The sequence below is a fragment of the Neopelma chrysocephalum genome, unplaced genomic scaffold (assembly GCF_003984885.1).
Source record: "Neopelma chrysocephalum unplaced genomic scaffold, ASM398488v2 Primary Assembly neopelma1_122, whole genome shotgun sequence".
Lineage (NCBI taxonomy): Eukaryota > Metazoa > Chordata > Aves > Passeriformes > Pipridae > Neopelma > Neopelma chrysocephalum.
Genome location: NW_020897784.1, coordinates 750,422 through 772,372, shown reverse-complemented (window position 1 = coordinate 772,372; position 21,951 = coordinate 750,422). Strand labels below are relative to the sequence as shown.

The 21,951-nt window shown below is 49.3% G+C and overlaps 1 protein-coding gene across 1 annotated transcript in view; it reads right to left on the bottom strand.

Moving 5' to 3' along the window:
• The window catches only part of LGR6 (leucine rich repeat containing G protein-coupled receptor 6), a 132,934-nt gene that overhangs the window by 25,948 nt on the left and 85,035 nt on the right, over nucleotides 1-21,951 (bottom strand). The window contains exons 4-5 of the mRNA XM_027697743.1: nucleotides 20,026-20,241; nucleotides 11,248-11,319 (exon numbers count right to left, since the gene is read on the bottom strand). Of these exons, the coding sequence (XP_027553544.1) occupies nucleotides 11,248-11,319; nucleotides 20,026-20,241 (288 nt within the window). The remainder of the gene's footprint in view (nucleotides 1-11,247; nucleotides 11,320-20,025; nucleotides 20,242-21,951) is intronic.

Sequence of the window (21,951 nt, the reverse complement as noted above, 5' to 3'; positions counted from 1 at the left end):
TCACTGAAGTCTGAAAACCCTGCGACTGCTCCCTACCTGCATGACACTCACCGAGTTTTAAGAGGTGGATACCTTGGAACATGAGAGTAATTGCTGGCTTCTGGAGATTACTGTATAATAACACTTAATGAACCTCAAAGTAATTACCATGTAACCTGGATTGTGGTTTATGGAACAGAAATAACCGAGCATTTACACAGCAACGAGCTGCTGGCCAATTACCCTGTAATTCTCATCCTCTGGGCCCGGGCATGGTCATTACATTATGATCTCTCTCAGCCCCCTTCTCTCTTACATATTCTCTTACTGCCACTGCCCCTGCTTGGGAATGACTCTGGCACCACCCTGACTTTGCCCTGGAGGTGTTTACGCAGGAAATGAACCCAGAGAGTGTCTCCAAATTGGTTCTTGTTCTTCCAGGACTCCTCACTTGTATGACTTATGTCTTAGGGAATACTTATCAGGGAATTACAAGACAGGGCACTGAACCAGAAGAAAATTATGGAATGAGGCTGTCTTGGGCAGATTTTGTCTTTCTGCTGGATTCCCTGTGAAGCTCAGGGGATGTGGTGGGTCCTGATGTGGCAGGGATTGTCCCCTGACACTGAGGGCAGTTTTCTCTCCTCCAGTTACAGAGCGATCTCGCTGCTGAAACTATGAGTATGGATTTGAGCAAATGAATGCTGCTTCTGTAGGACATGGAGAGGGTTTTCACATTGTCTAATAATTGGCAGTGCTGGCAATCAGTGGGGAAGGAGCATGGGGCCCGTGGTGAGACCATGAGCTCTGCCTGCCCACTGTGTCCACTCTGTGATGTGGTGGTGGGGTCCCAGCACACCTGAGGCTGCTGAAGGGACACATCACTCCTGTCCCCAGGACCCAGAAGTGGAACAGGAGTGGTGTGTCCCCTCCTCTCACCAGCTCACATCTATTAGATACAAGAGCTCTGTCTCTCCCAGAGAGCTCACTCTGACACATTTGGTTCTCTCCTGGGTCCAAGCAGATTAGTAGTTTTCCTCAGTCTTCTCTGCTTGATCCCAAATGGGTCTGTTTCAGAATAAATAGCCCAACACATGACTGCTCACAGCCTCACTCTTTGCTTGTAGCTCATTATCAGCTGCTTGGATGCTCTTGGCCAGTGTCTGTGGAGGCATCATGATTCCATCATGGCCTGGCTGAAGGCTCACATTGCACAGCCTCAGTTACCCGAGGGCAGGACTGTTAATGCACATCCTCTCTCTGCAGCTCAGGAAGGTACAGGAGTGGACTTCCAAAGAGAACAAGCAATGAGAAGTGCAAGCAGGGCACCACTGGGTATTTTCAAAGCATCAGTCAAATCCGATTAACCTCCAGATCACTGCACTGGGTGAAACCAGAGGCATTAGCAGCCAAAGTTGACCGACGGCCCCAAATCTCTGCACATAAGGTGTGTAATACCTTTAACAGGTTCACCCTGCAGTGACTCCCTGAAGTTACAGGGAGGTTCCACAGAGAGCAGGAATTTGTAGAAGTCATTCAAAGCTGGGTGTCTGCCTGCAGCACTTCCCTCCCTTGCACCACAAAAGGGCTGGGATGGGCCTGTCTGATGCCAAGGGACAGTTCTTGGAAAGGAGGGGCTGTGAACCCCATCCCCAGGTGACACTCTGCCCACTGCTGCTGTGTCACCACTGCTGTGGGATGCTTTGTGTGATGGCACGAGGCTGAGTTTCTCCCCAGCGACACCCGACGTGTCTGTGAGCTGCTGACAGATGGGAGACATTGCCCAAGAAAGAGGAGACTTGGCTCACCTGTGATTCACTAACAGAACAAGGGATCTTAGATCTGCAACCAGTATTATTTACAAGGAGTAATTCACTGTGCTGTAATATTTGCTCCTGTCTTTCTCTAAAAATGCGTTTCCTTTCCAGCCTGCATCTGTTCCGGGCAGGCAGGTCTTTCATCAGCAGATGAAGGTTCTGCTTGTACCTCCGTGTGTGTGCAAGTACGTACAGGACCCGTCCTTCCTGAGCAAACACACACCATTCCCAGCTCTGGCAGCATCCTGGGGCCTCCCTCCCTTCTGCACTTGACAGATACAAAGAGCATTCATTGTGTTCAGCGGGTAAAACCCATCTGGGAATGCTGGCAGACACCGGGCTTGTTGGAAAGTGGAAATGCAACCAGGTGTAGCCGTGACGCTCCAGCCCGGCTGCCAGCAGAGACAATGTGCCCGTGCTCGCTCCTGCTGGTGCTTCCTCGGTTTTTCCCTCCTGGAAAACAAACCCAGCTGTTCTGGGGAACAGCCCCCCCAGAGATGCTTGCAGCCATCTCCCCTGGATCATGTGCTGCTCGCACCGCCTGGACTTGTCTCCAGCGCTGCCCCCTGCCCGGCTCTGCCCGTTTCAGGGGTTCAGCTGGTTGGAGGAGGCTTCAAGAAGCCAGTGCCTGAGATGGTCCTCAAGTGTCATCCCTTCCCTGCAGTGGGGCCAGCCTTCCCAAAGCCCAGACCCAGACCAGGACACAAAGTTGGCTTCCCTCTCCTTTCTCCTTCTTTCCCAGAATCTGAGTCAGGCTCTGGTCCAAGAACGACCCAAACCCAGCATCCAACCCCCACCGTGGTGTCCCTGGGGAACAGGGGGAAGTTTCTGCTCCTTTAGTGAAATTCAGTTCTTGGGTCTTTCCACAGGTACCAGCAGGGCTCCAGCCATCCTAGATGTGGCTCCTCTGCCTGCTCTCCCATGGTGAATCTGGCCCAGCCTGTGTGCCCAGTGGTGGGTCTCCTTTCCCATGTAGGGTCAAGGCAGATGGGAAGGAGTCAGGGCTTATTGGGTTGGGGACGATTTTGCTTTTTTCCTCTAGAGCAACAAAATTTCCTCCACGGAGCACTTCAGTGAACTGTCATTGTTCACAAACTCTTTCCAGGAGCTGCTGGATATAGGAAATGGACCTGCTGCAGCAAACACCTCCAAGGGTCCCCTTTCTCTCCCTGCCTTTTCTGAGGTGCTTGGGCAATGCTTTATTGCTCTCAACTCCACATTCTGACTCTTTCCCACTGCTCCCAGATTTGGGACGATGCTGGGAAAGCTGCAAAAAGCTACTGCACTGTCCCCACTGTGCTGCTGTGGCACATGGGGTGCCCAGGGAGGCCTCTTGGCCCAGCCTGGCACTGCTGGGCTCTCAGCTGCCCCAGCTCCGGGCTCTGCCCCAAGGCTTTGTGTGCCACACATGGGGTTTCCTGGCTGTGGGGTGCTGCCCTTTTTGACACAAAGCAAATACAATGGCAGCATTACCTGGTGGAAGGATGGCAACACCACGGCCAAGGCTATGCCAAACAATAGGGAAGCCTCATAACAAAGAGCAAAAATGAGCATGGCAAAAGGGAGTTGTCCCCATTATTAAGGGCTTTTGAAAGCATAATTATCCACCCAAGAGTTTCAGAACTGATGTGCAAGAGCAATGACTACAAATAATCACTTTCCTCAGTTGGGCTCAAAGTTACCATCTCTAGCACGAAAGTGGGATGTCAAGAGGAGCCTTGTCTGTTCTTCTAGTTGAAATGAAAACCTCTGAAAGGTCACCAAGTCTGCCCAAGACAGAATGAACTGGCTGGCTTTCCATTATTGTTATTGCTAGAGGGAGACTATAGCTTCATATTTGGAAGATCTTAACCAACCTTGTTGTTTATTTAGAAATAAAAGCAAATTAACATCAAAGGCACAGTTATTTTGGGGTTTAATTGCCAGGGTGATTTGAAGCTGACAACATGCAGCCTGGAACTATTAATACCTTCAGTCGGGCCAAAAGGAGAGAAAGAGGGGAAAGAGTCTCAGGTCAATTTTCTGCCTGTTAGGGACTATTAGTGGTTCCACACAGGAAGCCAAAGAAAAAAAAAAAAGAAAATTATATAGTGCTATAAATTCTTCCATAAGCCACAAAACACCACAAATTTGCAGCTAATAAACCTGAAGATGCAGTGAGATTAGGAACTGGAGATGGGACATTTACTGACTGTTTCAGTCCCAGTGGAGTTGGAGATGTTACCATGGTGCCTGGGGGGGAATTTGTGCAGCCTCTCCTGAGGACCTGCATTTCCACCTGTCCTGTGCTGGCATCTCATCAAGCTGCCAGTAAATGTAATTACAACTGCTGCTAGTCCTGCTGGTTACTGTGGCCAAATCAAGCACTGGGAATGATTTAATTGGTAGTCTGGAAGCCCAAGGGGGCTGTTGTGACCATGTAGTTTGACCTCCTGCCCTGCACTGGCCAGACAGCTTTACCCAGACGCTTTACATCCAGGTCATGGCTTGTGGCTGAGCTTGAGCTGGGAAGAGCTGCCAGATTAGTCCAGAATAGGAAAAGTGCACAGTCAGGTGCCATATTTTATAGAATCACAGAATCATTAAGGTTGGAAAAGTCACTTCCCATTTACACAATGATCAGAGCAGACAACGAACTTCAATAGCTCTGTTCTTGGACCAGGCACAGGGACCCATGCACCAGGGCCTTGAGCTGTGGTCCCTGTTTCCCAAAAACCACCTGTCCCCTTCTTTTCTCCATCCCCTCAATCTAGATACCAAAGCCTCCCCTGAGGTCCCTTCCATCCTCTGACAGGGCAGGTTGGGATCTGATGAGCTGCCTGGGGACCCACGCTGACACTGCAGGGCTGGAGCATCAGGGTGCTGAGGAAGTACCAGAGCAGCTCAGTGCAGCAAACAGGGAATCCTTGGGGAGTCAAACCCATCAGCTGCTTTGGGAATTGCGCAGACTGGGGTTAGCATCAGGAGACTGCACAAAAGGTTTCAAATTAAACATGCTGATGGAGAGTTGAGGTGTTAGGTAGCACTTGACAGACAATTTTCCAGGCGAACAGCAAAACCTGCCTGGCCCTAAAAGGGTTAAACAACCCTTGTATGAGCTGTGCTGGAGATATTTCCCATTTCCTTCTTCCTGCCTTCATTGCCTGAGGTGTGCTTCATATTAATTTTCTTTCTTTTTTTTGGTCTTCTCTCCGAAAGAGAATCCAACTCTTCAGAGGAGTTGGTAGGTTCCAGCTCTGCTCTGCATTTACAGACTCGACTAATTACCCAGATAATGGGGTGAGTGCTGTGGTAAGGGCATTTCCTGTGAGGCAAGGTTAGGCAGATAAAATGCCTGGAGCCAGAGGGTTTTGAATTCAGCCCTTCTGGGAGACGTTTTTAATTTATTAGCACTATTTTTTAAAAATAAATTAAAAGGTTTTTAAATGAATGGAGATTTGCTCTTTCCAAGTGATTTATCTCCATCTGATGGGCGGAGGAGCTGGCAGGGATGTGGATGGGGAGGGAGAAGCCAGGAGGTAGGAAACAGCAGGGTCATCTCAGGTAGAGGGGATGGGTGAGGGCTGCAGGGCCTCTCTGAACTGGCTCCCCATCACATCCTTGTCAGAGATGGGCTGGAGATGCCTGAATAATAAGAGGAGCGGGATTTTGGGGCACATCATTGCTGTTTTGGCTGTAGCCCAGAGGTCTTCAGCATTTTGAGGTGATCCTGGGGAGCAGCCGTTCATTTCCTATCTCTGCCTCTGCCCCGGGAGCCACCCTGGACCTGCTCTGGGCTGGGGAGGCAGGACACTGCTGGGACACTGCTGGGACACTGCTGGGACACTGCTGGGACACTGCTGGGACACATCTTTGCTCCCTGCCAATGTCAGGGTCTTGTCTGTCTGCTTGTGCTTTTGGTTCAGCCCATGCTCCAGGGGACTCTGCCCTGTCCATGCACAGAACCACCAGTAGGACCACAGCTCTTACTTCTGCATTTTCCCCTTTGTCTCAGCACCTCCAAATTGAGCCCTGAGCAGGTATTGGGGGATACAAGGTGGCTTTTGTGATGGGGGAGCCTTCAAGTCCCCACACCAGGTGCTGCTCAGCACTGCCAGCCCACTCGAGCCCCGTGAGGGCACAGACCTGCCAGAGCCTCTGCTCTTGCCCACCTACTTCATGTCAGAGCCCCCAGGGAGTGGCCTCCACAGGCTTCCTGCTCTGTGTGTGTGGCAACCAGCCCTCAGGGCCACAACACCTCTTCCCCATTGGACAAAACAGTCCCGGTGGGAGGAAAAAATGCTTTCTCCTTTTCCCCAAAGCAGAGATCCCATCCCAGGGGCATCTTCAGTGAGTCACTTCCACCACTGTTCTGGTAGAAGGTGTCAGAAGATCCATGAGGAACCTCTCTCCCCCTCTTTTCAGCTGCACTCTCTGCTTGCTGTCTGAGGTCTGCTCTCCTCTGCCATGGGGGCTGAGGGCTCCCTAACAGCAGGCAAGGTGGAAATGCTAAATGATAGTTTGTGTATGCTCTGTTTGGAGCTAGAACTTGGGGGCCAGCTCTGAAATCCAGTTTCCATGATTAGATGCCCTCCCCAAGGCTATCTGTGGGGCATTACACAGCCCCCTCTCCCCCCATATACCTATATATGTGTTTAGCTGCATAGTTTCAGGTCACCTACCACTTCCATCCCTTCACCCTGCATAGAGCAGTGACTTGGAGCTCAGTTGCATGGAGGAACTCCCTGCATTCCCCACCCCCTCCAGCCCTGATCCATGGCACATTCATATTTCAGGGACGCAGAAGGATAAATTCAGTGCTATCACAATCTACCTAATGAGGCCAAAGTCAAACACTACAAGGCTTTAGATTGAATTCAGACTGACTGCAAAGCTCAGGGACTTTAGGACACTGCTCAGCTTTCCAGGTGAAGGTGGCAAGGAGGAAACCTGGGCACAAGACCAGCCTCAATGTGGAAATTCATTCATGTCACAGGGACCACCCCATTAGAAATACTTTCCTTATACAGCAGTGGAGAACTTGGCTCCTGTGTTAGCAGACCTTTGGATGGCAATTTTCCTTTGCTGTTCCTCTGAAAACACAGCCATGTCCTCCCAGCACTGTGCCCCCAGCCCCGAGCACAAGGTCTGAGTGTCACCTGTCCTTGCAGAGATGCTCCTGGCTGCAGCTGACTGCTCTTTACATCAGCTTTTCCCAAAGCATTCCTGCTCACCAGGCTTATGGCACACAACAAGTTTAATCATAGAATGGTTTGGGTTTGAAGGGACCTCATCATCTTATTTCAAGCACTCACCATGGGAAGGGACACCTTCCATTGGAAGGTGCCTCATTCCCCTGCTCTTCTTCCTGCATTGTTAAAGACTGAGAAATTAAGTCTAAAATAAGCAGGAAATGTAGAAGTTCTTTCCATCCAAATGGCAGAAGCAGGTTACGCTGCCCAATATTTCACACCATGTGTTAAACAGCTCAAAGGACAATACACCATGGGGCAGGTTTTACAAGGCAAAGCAGGAACAGGGAAGTGACATGAAGAGCAGTGTGTCTGGAGTCTCAGCTTTTGGCACACTTCTCTCCTAATTCTTGCAGAAGATGGCACTTCCCTGTGACTCTTCTCCTTCATTTCACCTCCCCACTCCTCACCCCTCTCAGGATCCTCCCAGTCCACTGTGCCATTTGCTGTGGTCCAAACATTCACCTTGGCCACAGACCTTCCCCTCTGGGCATGCCAATGGGTTGTCCTTCCCTTGGTATGTAAAGTCTCTGTGCTCAGCTGACTGTGCCCCACTCACAGAGCAGCACTGGCTCTTCCCCACATCTCCTATGGGCATCCCCGACCTTACACCTTGTGTAAAGGATTGAGTCCATTGCCCAAAGGGGCTACAGGAAGAATGTGTCACATCAGCACATTTGCACTCTTATTTACTCCGTGGTTTTGGGAAAGGGCTAAGAAATGCCAAGCTTCACCCACTCCAACCGTCTAATACCTGATTTCATGGCTCAGCTGTGCTTGGGGCTTCTTCCCACAGCCCTGCAGGGTTGCTCTGTGTCACCTCTCAGGCTGATGGGAACTGGTGAGGGAATCTCCCTGGGTTTCGAGCCTGTTTCAAAACCCTTTTGGGAATCTGGCCAGGGCGGCTCTGACTTACTTCCAGCCTACCTGCCAGCTTTCCTTCCCAGGAAGAGAAGGCTGGGAGGGGGCTGTGAACAGCCAGATCTTGCCCTGACAGAGAAAATTTTCTTGGAGCTTCTTTCTTCAGTTACATGCTGGTGTTTGACTGGTTGACACCTGGTGGGTGTTGCATATCTACCTTTCCCCCCCACCAGTGTGGAGAATACAGAGCTGCTCTTGCTGTGTACTTGGCAGAGCTGACTTGTGCACAGAAGCTGCAGGTCAGTGCAAGGGAAACATGAAGTCGTTCATCTGGCTTCACCCCTTTCTAGAACTGTTGCCTTCCTGAAACAACAGGCCCAAGCCCTCTCGAAGAACAGAGATGTTCCACTAGGATCTGTTTTTGCAGAAGTGCTGGGACCTGGGGTAGGAGCCCAGTGTGGTTGTACTTATGCAGTTTACACACTGCTGAGACCTGTGTGGAGCAGTGGCTGCTGCTTCTCCTAAAGTTTTGGCTGCTGCTTCTTTCAGAGTTTTGGCTGCCTTTGATAAAAATAGAAGTTTTCTTGTCTAGCTGAATATGAGAAGAAATATTTCCCTTAGGGGAACAGGGGTTTCTGCACCTAAAACTTCCCAGGCTCTTCTGAAAAACCTGAAACAATATTTTCCCTCTCGACTTCTACAGTTCTTCAAATACTGTGCCTGGCTTATAATCAGCATTTGGCCACAAATACTCATTTTAGGAACCCTGGAGAAATTTCTGTCTTCACCAGCCCTTACCATCCTAACTGTCTTCCAGGAGCTAACGCCCACGGGGTATCTGAGAGCCCAGTTTGGCCTCCACAAGCCAAGAAAACGTGCAAACTGTTGTCAACACAATGTAATCACAATTTGAATTAAAGGATATATGTGGAGACTGTAATCGTCTCCACATACCCAAGAGCTGAGAGGTGGTAGGTGATGCAGGTCCAGCAGCTTGGCTGCGATGGTGCAGTCAATACTGGTATTTTTTGCCCCAAAGCTTGTCCAGCTTTGGTCAGCAGGCAGGTGAGTGCTCAGGATTAACTCGAGGTGGGTGGGTCTCCTTGAGGAACATGCATTCCTCAAGGATCAGTGACTCGGAATGCTGGCTGACCCGGAGGTGAGAATGCTCAGGCCAAGAGAAGCAGAAGGCAGCTCATTTCTTCTGGAGGACACTCCTTCAGAGCAATCAGATGTGCAGGAGAGTCGGGTGAGTCTGGAGATCTCCCCCACAGCACTGTCCTTGCAGCTACAGGCAGCTGTGCAGGATGAGGCCGTGGATACTCCCATGCACAAGTGCTCCATCAGAGCCTGGACACAGGCAAAGCCCTGCTCCAAGGGGACAACCCTTGGAGACCAGATGCTCCCAGGGCTTCCTGATCAGCATCAGCAGAGACAGGACTTGCACTGCCACAGCCCTCCAGACAGCCACATCCCCACAGCTCTGCCCAGTCCTGTCCCTGCAGGGACTGGGAGCAGGACGCTGCTCTCCCCAAGTGCTGGGTGGCACCTCAGATGGGCAAAGAAAGTGCTAGAGGGGGAGCAGAGGGGAAGAGAGGGAAAATGAGCTTTCAGCACAAATGTCTGTGGAAACAGAATTATCTCCCAGGGCAATGGAATTCTTTAGTCTTTCCCACAGCAAATAAGGGGCCAGATTCTCCTCGGCAGCTACATCGTGCTTGGGACGGGCAGCAGGATTGCTTTAACCACCCTGGCTGCAGAGGAAGGTTGCCCTGATGTAGGGTGAGGTTGCTGCCTGGTCTGCCACTTTTGTAGCTCAAACAAGGTTTTCTTCCATCAGTGAGTTCTCTGCTTCCTCCTGCAGCTGGCCTGCCTTTGTGCTGCCTGGGTGCCACGGCTCTGCGACCACCAGAAACGACTGGGGAGGAAGCCAAGCTGGCACAGTGATGGGGGACCCATGGGTCACCAGAGGAGACCATCCATCAGCCTCCTACCCCTGGCACAGTTCAACCTCTCCCCAGCTGAGCCCTTCTGGGTGGCCCCAGGATCTGCCAGTCTGAAAGGGAGAGACAATGCATGTCATGGTCCTGCCCTGAGGAGCGTGTCTGGGGACCAAGGGCTTGCCTGCTGCTGCCACTCGCGCCCGATAGCTGCTGTTGGCACCGTGCTGGGCACAGAGGGGCCTTGTCTCCTTGAGTGGCACTTGAATGCTGGGAAGCAGCACCTCCTTTTGCCATGAACCAGACCCCCTAGTTCTCCCTGGCAAGGAGCGAGGGCCTGACTCTGACCCCAAGCCTGCATGTTTCTGCACAATTGAAGGCATCAGCCACCTCTTCCAGTCTTTCAGAGCCTGGATTTATTTGCTTGCTTGTTTGTGTTTCCTCCTGGGCCAATGCACGGCACACGAGGCCCTGGCCATTCATGCAGCTGTCACAGCACAGGGTATGTGTGGCCAGGCTGTCAGATTTAACTCTCCTCGAGTTCAGGGTGAGCTGCCTGCCTCTAATCACCGAATCATGGAACAGTTTAGGTTGGAAGGCACCTTAAAGCTCATCTTGTCCTACATTGCAACCACGGGGGGATACCTTCCACTGGACCAGGTTGCTCCAAGCCCCATCCAACCTGGCCTTGAACACTTCCAGGGATGGGGCCGCAGCCTTTCTGGGCAACCTGTGCCAGGGCCTCACCACCCTCTGAGTAAAGAATATGTTCCAATCTCAATCTACCTTCCTGAAGATGTGTCCTGGAGGAGAGTTCATTCCTGCTTCCCATTCTCCCTGCAGTCTCCTGATGGATTGCTACCCAGCCATGCCAAGCACATGGTGCAAGATGAAGTCAGCTGGCTACAGGTGATGCCAGGGGACATGAGACCATCTCAAACAGGGATACCCCACAGATCCCCGAGGACTTTACTGTCCCCTCACTCAAGCCAACTCCTTGTTTTGGCGGTCAGGTGTTGAGGAGGCTTTGGGACCACGCGCATGTGGTGAGGAAGGGGACACATTCCCTGAGCAGAGCATGTATTCAAGCTTTTGGGATTGCACCTGGACTAGACTGGTGCCCAGGGCCTCAGAGCCCCCTCCCAGCCACTCTACCCACATGCACAGATCCCTCTGCAGCAGCAGCAGCCCAGACCAGCTTGCACGGCTGCAGGGAGAAAGTGCAGTCTCTCACTCCCCAGTGAGCCCTGTGCCCTGGGCATCTGCTTGTGCTGGTGCCTGGAGCCTGCCCTGCTCTTGCCCTCAGTGCATGGTGACCAGTGATGTGCAGTGGGGCTGCCCCCCCTTTCCTGCAGGCTGTGCTGGGGGGGATGAACACACACCAGCTTTTTAGGATAGAGAATAGAACAGGTGACTCACAGGGTTTCCAAGCTGTGCAGCCCATCAAAGCCGTTGGCTCCCAGGCTTTGGATCCGGTTGTTGTGCAGGTGCCTGTGGACAAAACAGAGATGGTCAGTGGAGGTGCAAGCTGACCTTTTCCTATGGCCTGAGCTGTGGTCCAGGACATCCTTCAAGCTGAGCACAGCCTGGGCTGGGATGCTGAGAGGGCTTATAGGGTTCCCCTCCTGCCGCATGAGACACGTGCAGAGTGCAATAGTGCCTGCAGAGCAGCTGCAGAGCTCCCAATTCTCTCAGGAATTCCAGACTAATGCAGGAGTTTCCCTGAGATCTCCATCTTCACAACTGCCAGGTGACTGTGGATGAACATGCTTAAGAAAGAAGTTTCAAGAAACACCCTAGAGCTCTTACCCTGGGCCCAGCCCACCGTGCAGCTTCAATAGCTGTTCATGGGCACTGGGTGCTACCTAAGGACACAATCATATTTGGACTCCTTGGAGCCTTAGTACCAGCAAGAAGGCTTTGAGTTCAAAATCATCCTGTCAGTCACAGTCTATTATCTTTACCTGTAAAATAATTGAAAATGCTGCCAGTTCCTGGACCAGCTCCAGTTTGATTGCGATGAGAGTTGTCTTCAGTTTAATGCTCCAGAGTGGCCTGGCTGAAGTGCTGGGGCCATGCCTCAGGCTGATGCACTACAGGAACAATTATTTCCCTATTTTCCTTCATCCTGGTGCTACATGCCACGAACATCTAGTGCTTAAAGGTTCTGGAGCTCCCAGCCTTAACACTGGCACTGGAGAGCCAAATGCTGGGGGTGCCCTGTGAAGCCACCTGGGGTAATTTTGCCTTGGAAGTTCTGTAGGTGATAAGTGCCTGGAGTCCTGGATTCTCTGTTTCTGTGGGCCCCTCGCTCCCATGCCTCAGTCTTCTGGCAAACCCAAGGCCTTAATCCCCGGATCCTTCCTCTCTGTTTGCAGAGACTCTGTGTGTGTGTACATCTGAGTGCTTTTGCCATCTTCCTTTCCAGCTGGTGTGAGCTGTGTGGCTAATTGTGCATCTCCCTCTGAAATCCCACACGAGGGCACCTCCAAGTTCATGGAGAGAGTTCTTGTGAGCAGTCTGAGTCTGCTGAAAAGCAGAAGAAGACAACCCACTGCTGCCCAGCCTGCACTTCTACCAGCCTTCACTCAACCCCCTTAGTGCTGTCCATGCTTGCAGTGGTGTGATCTGTGTGGATAAATGCCCACTGAGGAGGTCAGGTCCTCTGCACAGGCCACTCCCTTTCCTCTCTGTCAGGGCAGAGACACCACTCGCCTTCGGGGTCCTTTTCTCCCTTGTCAATGCCAGGGATGCACCAGCCTTTGTCCAATGCTGCTGCCTCCTTCCAAGAGCCTGGGGGAGGCTCCACACTGGCAGGTGGATCAATGACTTCTTCTTGTTGCTTGATCTAAATCTGCCTCAGCTTGAAAAAAATCTCTCACTCCACCTGGATTCAAGTGTGAGTTGTTTGGCTGAGCACAGGCAGCTCCCACTGCCAAATATTCCAGGGTAAAACAGGAGGGAGCTGGGAGTGGAGGAACAGCCAGGCTCCAGGGCAGTTTGGTAGGGGCTTGCAAAACAGAAACCAGCCCGAGACGGATGTTTGTCATTGGGATGAGAACATACAAACATTTCAGAGGAAGGGGAAGGGAGGGGAAAGATGTATGATAAAATATGTTTGCTCCTTTGAGCAAATGGGAAAAAAAGAAAAGGATGTTGCCTGCAAGAAAACTTGGATTGTGACTTTTAGAGGAGAAAAGAAACTTGAGATCAAAATGAGAATTTTACAGGAGAAACTCCTCTTTGTCACAAGAAGAGAAGTTTGAATCTAGATGGTCTTGTCTATCAAATGTTACAGCTTCAGAGCATACTGCCCTTTCTTCACTTGGTGGTGCCAACCATTTGGGGTCCCTTTGAGCACTGGATACTGCATTTGGCAAAGACAGGGGCTGGGTCTGCAGTTGCTCTGGAATCACATCAAGAGGTACCACAAGAACACTGTGCCCCATATCCCTGTCTGCTGCAAATGGAGAAGGGAATGCTGAATGCCAGGGAAATCCCTGGAGCTTTGTTGGGATGGTGTGACAGGACACCTTGTCCAAGCTCGGACATGCTGAGCAGCTGACTGCTATCACTGCAGTCAGGCAAGGAGACAGCACAGCAAAGCAATCACCTGCTGTGCTTATATTTGGCTCTAAAGTGCTTTGTTTGGAGGCAGAGTAATTAAAATCATCCGAAGGAAGTTCTTTGTTGGTGAGAAAATTATGAGCAACCAAAAAAGGGAGTTATAAAAAATTTGCTGTCCAAGCTGAACTCTAGAGTTACCCAACCACATGGCAATAATAGAAACAAGAGAGCTGGAAAGGTAAACACTTGAAAAGACGTTCCTGTCTTCCATCCTGCCTTTTCCTCCCCTGGTAAACAAATTTTAACAAGTGGAATTGCAACATCTCCAGTGCCTGTCAATTTGGGCTCAGCCCACACGACGTTATATTCTGCCCTGTAAATTACAGCTGGTTTGGTTTGATAACAACTGGAGGTCCTTGGTTCTGGGCTGTAAACAACCCTCAGGATTCAAAAATTTGGGAAATGTTTAAGCCCTCGCTATCAGAGCTAGAACTCATCGTTCTCCTTGGCGAGGATCTGCGTCTCTTCCTGTGCGGTCGGTACTGTGGAGGGAGGATGGGTTTGGGCAATCATCCATGGAAGAGGCTTTGCCCAGGGAGGAGGACAGTCATTGCTGTTTTGTGGTTGTGCTGCTCTGTTCTCAGCTATGCACTTCCACTGGAACACGTGCTCTCTGCAATAGCAGTTGTCACACTGCACCTCTGGCAGGGTGGGACACCGGCCCAGGCGCTCCTGCAGCAGCACAAGTGACGTGGGACAAGGGAGCTCCTCTGCTGTGCCAGGTGAGCCCACGCTGTGTCTCGCTGAAACCAACATAAATGATCCTGCAGGCAGGCTGGGGAGAGATGCTGCAGCTTGGCTGGTGCCTCAGGTGATGAGAATTTAGAAACAAAGCAGAAAAAACCCCCAACCCTACGAGATTAATTTCTGACCCACAATGAGAAGCGCACAACAGATTCTAGAAGGAAGATTTTCTGTCCTTGCCAATAATTACGTATCAGAAATTGAGCATAAATGTGATTTTTTTCCCCATCGTTCATGCAGCACCCCTAGTGGAATTTGTTTCATTTTAGTTTCATTTCCTTTTCCATTTATTTTTCCAGTGGATTAAAGGATCCTGGAGAGCAGTCTTGTACTTAACTGAGTGACAGTCCAACACAGGCATTAGCTCCAACTCTGGGCAATGCAATCTCCAAGGGGACTGGGCATTTGTCTTAGACACGAGGAAAGCAGGTTGAGCTAATGCCTAGATGCTGCTTTTATGAAGGTGCTTGTCTGGATGAGCAAGAAAAGGGAAATTGTGTCAACATCTGCACTGTACACTGGTGAAACCAGCTCTGGCAGGCCCAAAGTATCGCTGGTATCCATGTTGTTAACTGGACGTTGATAATTGGAAATGGGTGTAGAGAAGAGCAATAAAAATGATCCAAGGGCTGGAAAAAACTAGGGTGGAGACTTAGAGAACTCAATCTGCTTAGCTTATTAAAAATAAGATCAAGGGGATGAGTGCAGTGTAATGTATAGGATTCTTCCTGCCTACAAACTGGGTACTAAAATGGTTCTGTGATTTAGTGGAGAAAAGAATAATAAGAACAAATGTCTGAAGTCAAAGCCAAAGAAAATTCAAATGGGAAATAAGAGCTTTTTTTTTTTAACACTAAGGATGAATAACCACTGGAACAGACTACAAAGAGAAATGGTGGATTTGCCATCGCTTTCATTTTTAATGACTTCATTTTTTTCCTCTCAAAAAGGACAAATGCAAACACTTTCCATCAGTTATTTGCATTAGATGATTTGAACCAAGCTCAAATCTGACATGATATGAATTATCCCACTGCACCAGCCATTGCCATGATGAACTTCCATCTCTATTGTGGCAAAATTGTCCTTTTCCTCAACTTGGACGTGGATAAGTAGAGAAACCTAACTCACAAATGGTGCAAATTCCATGGATTGTTTCCGGCAGTGAAGGACCAGCATGAGACTTGTCTGGTGAAGAATAAAGCTCGATCAGAAGTGACATTCTCAGAGTGCATTAGAGCATGATTTGCTTCTTCCTCAAGTGCTGGAGAGGGAAATTCACTTTTGCCAAGGCAGCCAGCCTGGTCCTCTGAGAGAAAAGGCACTTCTGCAAATTAAAAGGCTCATGAATGGGACCCAGATGTTCCAGGCAATATTGTTCTTCATGATAATGAATTGCACATGCCTGGCATTCCCCGCCAACACTGAGGTTCCCAAGAACCTCTCAGAGAGGGACTGGTAACTCCCTTGCACAGGTGAGGACAGTGATTCACGGGGTCATCCTGATGCTCCAATCCACCAGACTGGGTTTGTGGCGCTGGGAAGCTCCGAGTCCCACACATGGCAGCAGAAATGACTGGTGCTCAACTCCCCTGGAAAGCAGGGCTCTTTGATGTTTGCTCCCAGGCAAGGAGGAGACTGGAAAGCAGTGGTCCCTTTTGAAAGTTTTGGCCAGAGTTACACCAGAACAAGGACTAAAATGGGAAGGGGAAACCAGGAGTCTTGGAAACTGGTTTTCTCTTCCAGTCACTAAACCATGCTGTTAGAGACAGAGCTGCATCGTGTCCTTACACGATAAAAACTGTAAGAAAGAGGAGTTCTACTAAAGATCCTTCATTTACTGCATTCACACATTCAGCTGGAAGGTGCTGCTGGGTGGCCTAGGAAGGAAGCACTTGCAGGTGAGTGGCTTTTCCTTGAAAATAAAACATCAACTGGAACTCAGTCAAGTGCTGTAGCGGGGAGAACCAGTCTTATATGAGCTTACACACTAACAGGCTTTTAAATCTCTTCATGAAGGAGGTCTTGGTGTTTAGTAGCTGTCAAAAGAGCAAATCAAATGACAGGGATGACAGGAAAAGGGAAAATAGGCACAGAATGGCATTGTGCCACTGTATAAAGTAGAATTAATTTTTGTCTTTGATACAGGGTGCAGATCTGGTCTCTCCATCTGAAGGTGTGAAGGAATAAGCAAGTGTCATATGTTAACTTATGTTCTAATTTTATGCAGACAGATAGTGACAGGACAAGGGGGAAAGGTTTTAAACTGAAAGAAGGTAGATTTAGATTAGATATTAGAAGAAATTCTTCCCTGTGAGGGTGGGGAGGCCCTGGCACAGGTTGCCCAGAGAAGCTGTGGCTGCCCCTGGATCCCTGGAAGTGTCCAAGGCCAGGTTGGATGGGGCTTGGAGCAACCTGGGCTAGTGGAAGGTGTCCCTGCCCATGGCAGGGGGTGGAATGAGATGGGCTTTAACCCAAACCATTCTGGGCTTCCATGTTTCAAATCAGGTAGCTGGATGGGAACTGGACAAGGGGAACTGAGATGAGGGAAGAGTACAACAGACAGTAACAAATACAGTGATGGCACAGAGGAGGTGGAACACAGAGCACAAGAATTAGAGGCCTTGAAGCAAAAGTAACTGTGACATGAAAACAACTTTTCCCATAGTCCTTGTTTTTGAAAGACCTGTGAGCAGGTAGACAAGGGTCAGGGCCAGATTTACATTATGGGGCCAAGTTGACTCTCTGCACGTGAGGGTCCTTTTGACAGTGGATGTTCAACATTGCAGAAATGTTTGAGTCAGGCTGGTTTCCAGGAGATAAGGCTCCCTGTGGACCCAAACAGGGAAGAATCTGGGTTTTGACCTCATTTGTGTTAACTTAAGGAATTCTCTGCTATGTGATAAAAGCAAAACTACTCTAAGACTTTCTCTATCCAGGTCCCTCATTACAGGGCAAACCTCTCTACTGCTTGGCCTGTTTTGGAGGGGTCACTCAGAGCATCTTTGCTGAGAGCTCCTTTGATGACATCAGGAAAGGAGGGAACTGCAGCCCACTGCAGAGGTGTGGCAGCAAGGACACATCTGCAGCGTGGGGCATTTCTTGGCACTGGATCCTAAATTCATCCATGTAAGATTTTACTTGCGGACCCCTCTGGGGAGCAGGACTGAAAGAGGTGCTGTGATTCCTGGCTCGAGACTTGACTTTCTGCTGAATTCAGCTGACAGAGGAGAGGAGGGACACTAATGAGAACTGCTGTCATGCACTTTATCGGCCTGTCAGCACAGCAGCATGGGGGTTTCAGATGCTGACTGCTAAATGAAGAATCTTTTATGCTCAAGAAAGAAGATGCTTTTTGTAAAACAACCTTTGCTTCATACAAACTATTAGCTGAAAAGTATTCAGGACTATTTCTGCTTGCAGATACTAAGATACATTTGATCCTGAATAGATGAGACTGGGAGGTAACATATTCAGTATCCCATTCCCATGAGATACCCTGATCAAATATCCACCTCCCTGCTGCCATCCCAGCACAGTGCCAGCATCCCAGCACACAGAGCACGTGTTGTTAAAACTGGGAAAGGATGATGCCAATTACTGAGACTCATGGATTTCATGATGAGTGATTTACAGGAGGCTCAGCTCACTGAAGTGCCTGCAACCCAGCAATAGATGGGAATAAGATCAGGGAATTCCTCAGCAAAGGTGTAATTTATTAGCAGAGACTGAAGCCTTAAAGTATTCCAGATTGAGGCTGGGATACTCTGATGCTGGTGCCTTGTGGCAGTGCAGGATGGTCACCCACATCTCTCCCAAAGGCCCAAGGTGTGTGGAGGAGGAACAGCAGCACATCTCTGCACCTGGGAGGCTCCTACCCTCAGCCATGGTCAGCTGTGTCTGTGAGTATTGATCAGGCTGAATAGAAGAGATTCTTCTGTGCTCATCCACATCTGCCCTCGGCTCTCCTTGCCCAGGGGCTCCTTTTAGTACCTCTGTGGCTGGAAGTTCCTGGTGTTTATGGCAGCAGGCAGCTTTCCTCCATCTACCTACAAATCCAGACATTTCCAGACGAATGCATGTATGTATCATCTGCATCCTGGTAGGGAAAGTCTCCTCTCCAGCTTGGCTGGCTTTTGGGGACATTTGTTTGTCAGCTTGGTGGGTGAGTCTGGAGCAGGGACACATCCCTGGTAGGGGACAGGAGGAACACTGGGTGACTTTCCACTGGCGGTGTGCTGACAAGGGTTTGCATGGAAGCATGGGAGAGATTTATGGGGCCAGTTCTGCCAAACACTTGTGATCCCACAAAAATGTAGCATCGTGTCCCACAGAGCCTGGCAGGATCACACATGTGTTCCCTTCCAATTATATGTGGTGGGACATTATTCTCTCCCTTGTGACCTAATGGTCAATGACTTTTATTTCTCAAGCTTGCCTGTTTAATTAAGGAGTTGCTTCTCGCCCAGAGTATGGGATAAACCCAAAATGAAAGCAGCATGCTTTGGAGGCTGAAATAAAACCCCAAATGTCAGCTCACCCGCTGGGCGAGTTATTAAAGCTGACTGAAGTGGTTGCATTATGGTGGCCATGGGTTGCCTTGCAGAACGAGCACTATTGTGGGTGAAAACTACTTTTTTGACTTTTCTCAAGTTGCTTTTCACATTTCTCCTAAATAAGCCTTTATGCTTTGTCTAAACAGCTGAAGTTGATGTTTAATAAAACCCTGAACTGTGCTTTGTCCAAGCACTTTCTATGCTGGATGACTTCAGTAAACACTTTAAATTTTGAAAGGAAAATAATTGCTAAACTTTCACTAAGGCACTACATGCTGAGGTTACTTAACACCCTGGTATCAGTACAAATTACCAGACTGGAGGTGGCATTTCATGTGGATAGAGGAGCTCTAAAGCAGTTGGCAATCACACCTCAACTTGCTAATCAACACCAAAGAATTAATGAGTAGCTATTTTCCTTTTAAAAGCAAGATAATCTACAAGCCTCTGCTGATAGAAAGGATGTCCCTCTTGAGCAGCTGCCAGAGGCATCAGTTCTTATTCTGGTTGTGGGTTGTGAATGGTTTAGTGTCTCTCTGCCCATGGAGTGAATGTTTCCCTCCTGGACCAGGTATCCTGGAGCAGCACTGCTCTCCACATGGCCCCAAACACTGTCAGTAAAGTGCTCATAGTGCAAACTGGACAGCAACCACTGCGAAAACATCTGACCTGCAGATGTAACACAGTCATGCAAATAAGAAGACATGGGCTTGGACAAGGTGTTGAGGTTAGACCTTTGGTTTAAAATTGTATTTGGTGAAAAAAAGGGTTTCCAAGAAATAAAAATAGTGGTTTTTTGACCGACTGCAAGTTGTTGCAGTTTAATTTTTGTTCATGTTGCTAGAAATTCCCTTAGTTTTAACACAGGAATTGGAAGAAGGAAAAGAAAAAAGAAGCTTTTAGTTGCTTGATTCTTCAAGGAAAAAAAAAACCTAGTTTTTGTTTCCAGACACTGATTTTTTTTTTTTTAAATACAAAGCATTTCTTGAATTATATCGAGGAGCTTGTTTGCTCTTGGGTGAAAAGTGGGGAAACTATGAAAAAATATCGAAGAGGCAATTTTAGCATTTCTTATCAAATGATGGGTATTCCCTGACCCTTTGGACAAAACCTCTGCCCCCTCTGCCCCGGCAGCAAAAAGCTGCTTCTGGGGAGGGACCCCCAGGTCTTCCCACAGCAGGAGGGACCCCGAGGGCCAGGCACGGGCAGCACCTTGTCCCAGCCCGAGGATGCCGTGGCTGCAGGGGAGTAAGAAGTGGAGAAGGCTTACAGCACCACGAGGCTGCTGAGGTTCTGGAAGGCGTAATCGGGGATGTGCCAGATCTGGTTGAGCGCCAGGGTCATGGCTTGGAGCGCTGGCAGGTGGTTCAGAGCTCGGACAGGGATCTCCGTCAGGGCGTTATCGTCCAGCCACAGGTGACGCAGAGAGAGCAGCCCCTCAAAGCTCTTCTCGGGCACCACGGAGATGAGATTTGCATCCAGGCGTCTGAGTGGGAAAGAAACAGGGTGGGGATCAGTGAGAGGCCGATCTCTCATTGCTCTACCTGCCCGCAGTGTTATGCAAAGAGAGTGACGCCGAGGCGGGACGGGTTGATGGCCAGGGAGATTGGATTAGGCTGTAAATAGTGATTAACAAAAGAAGGCATCAGTGCCGAGGCTCCTGCCTATGCTTGGAGATGTCTGACCGCCAAGGATCATCCTTTATTGATGGTCCTTTGGTGCTGCCAATGGATGGCAGCTTCTGAAACGCAGCGGTTGGGTTAAGTCCTTCCATGTGGGCCCCCCAGACGGGCACTGGCCAGCTGTGGCTTGCAGCCACCCCCCTCAAAACTGAGCATCAAAGCTGCATCCCCCGGGGCCGGGCTTGCCATGGATCTGCCCGAGCAATCTGCGGAGGCACGGCCCAGTTTGGGGCACCCCACAGCCCGCTCCCACCCACGGCCGTGCGGGACAGCCAAACCAAAGCAGGCTGCCAAAGCCCCACGCCAGAAGAGAAGGATTTGTCTGGAAATGTGAGATACGTGGCAGCCCTGCTTGGGGTCCAGCATCCGACCAGGACACCCAGAGGTACCTGCGAAGGCACCGTGGAGGAGTCAGACCCTGTGTCACGGCGCAGGAATTAAACCCCTGTTCTTGTATTGCACAAGTTTGGGCCTTTCTTCCCCCTCCCTTTGCCAAATGCTTTTTTTAAAATCGTGATGAAAACCTTAAGGCGGCTGAATTTGAGGTTTAATTTGGTGAGAAACTTTAATTTCGAAGACTTGTTTTTGCTTCAAAATAGAATGAGAAGCCAAAAAATATTAAGCTTCTAATGAAAAAAAAGTTTAAAAGTTAGGTTTGGAAATCATCTCTCTAAAGATCTCTTATTGCAACAATGGTGAGCAGGATACAATGTGTTATCTGTAGATTTTAAAACCAAAATATAAGAGGAAAACACTTCACATTTGGATGAAATACCAGGAAACAATTATACCAAGGAAAAAGCAAATTTTAATTTCCATCAGCCAACACAGCTTATTTTATTTTTCCAAGCTATCTAAAGGAAAGATCTCTGAATTCAAATTGCAAAGAGAAAGCACTTTGTCTCTTATCAAAGCATGAGAGAAGGAAGTTGACAGCTGTCTTGGCCCAGCCCTCAACTCAACAATCCCCCTAAAAGGAATGTGGTAAAGAAATTAGTATTCTTGACTGTTTTACTTATAGTACATAAAGTAATATTTTTGATTAAACACTGGAGCAAACCCCCAGACACTGTTACCCCCCTGGCACTAGACCCTTATTCAAAGAGCACAGACATTTCCTAGTTCACAAACCACTGCAATGAACTTCTGGTCTGCAGGAGGAGACCAAATGCCCCATCTCAGGTGGGAGCAGGGAAGAGGCCAGGTCAGACTGTGCTCCCTGCATGGGGTACGGGAGGTATTTCCTGGGTGAAACTTTCAGATGATCCTCAGAAACAGACCTTTCCCTACACCACAGAAAGAAGCATTTCCTGCCCTGGTTGGTCTGACCTGGATGGACAAAGATGGAAATTTGAACCTGGTTGAGAAGTGCAGTCAAACCTTCCTGAGATCTCCCTTGGACAAATGTCCTTTAAATGCAGTGAACAAGTTCTGATACAGCATCACCTCAGACTGAAATGATAACCTAGGATGGGTTAAATAACTATTTTATAACTCCCATTTTGCCACATTAA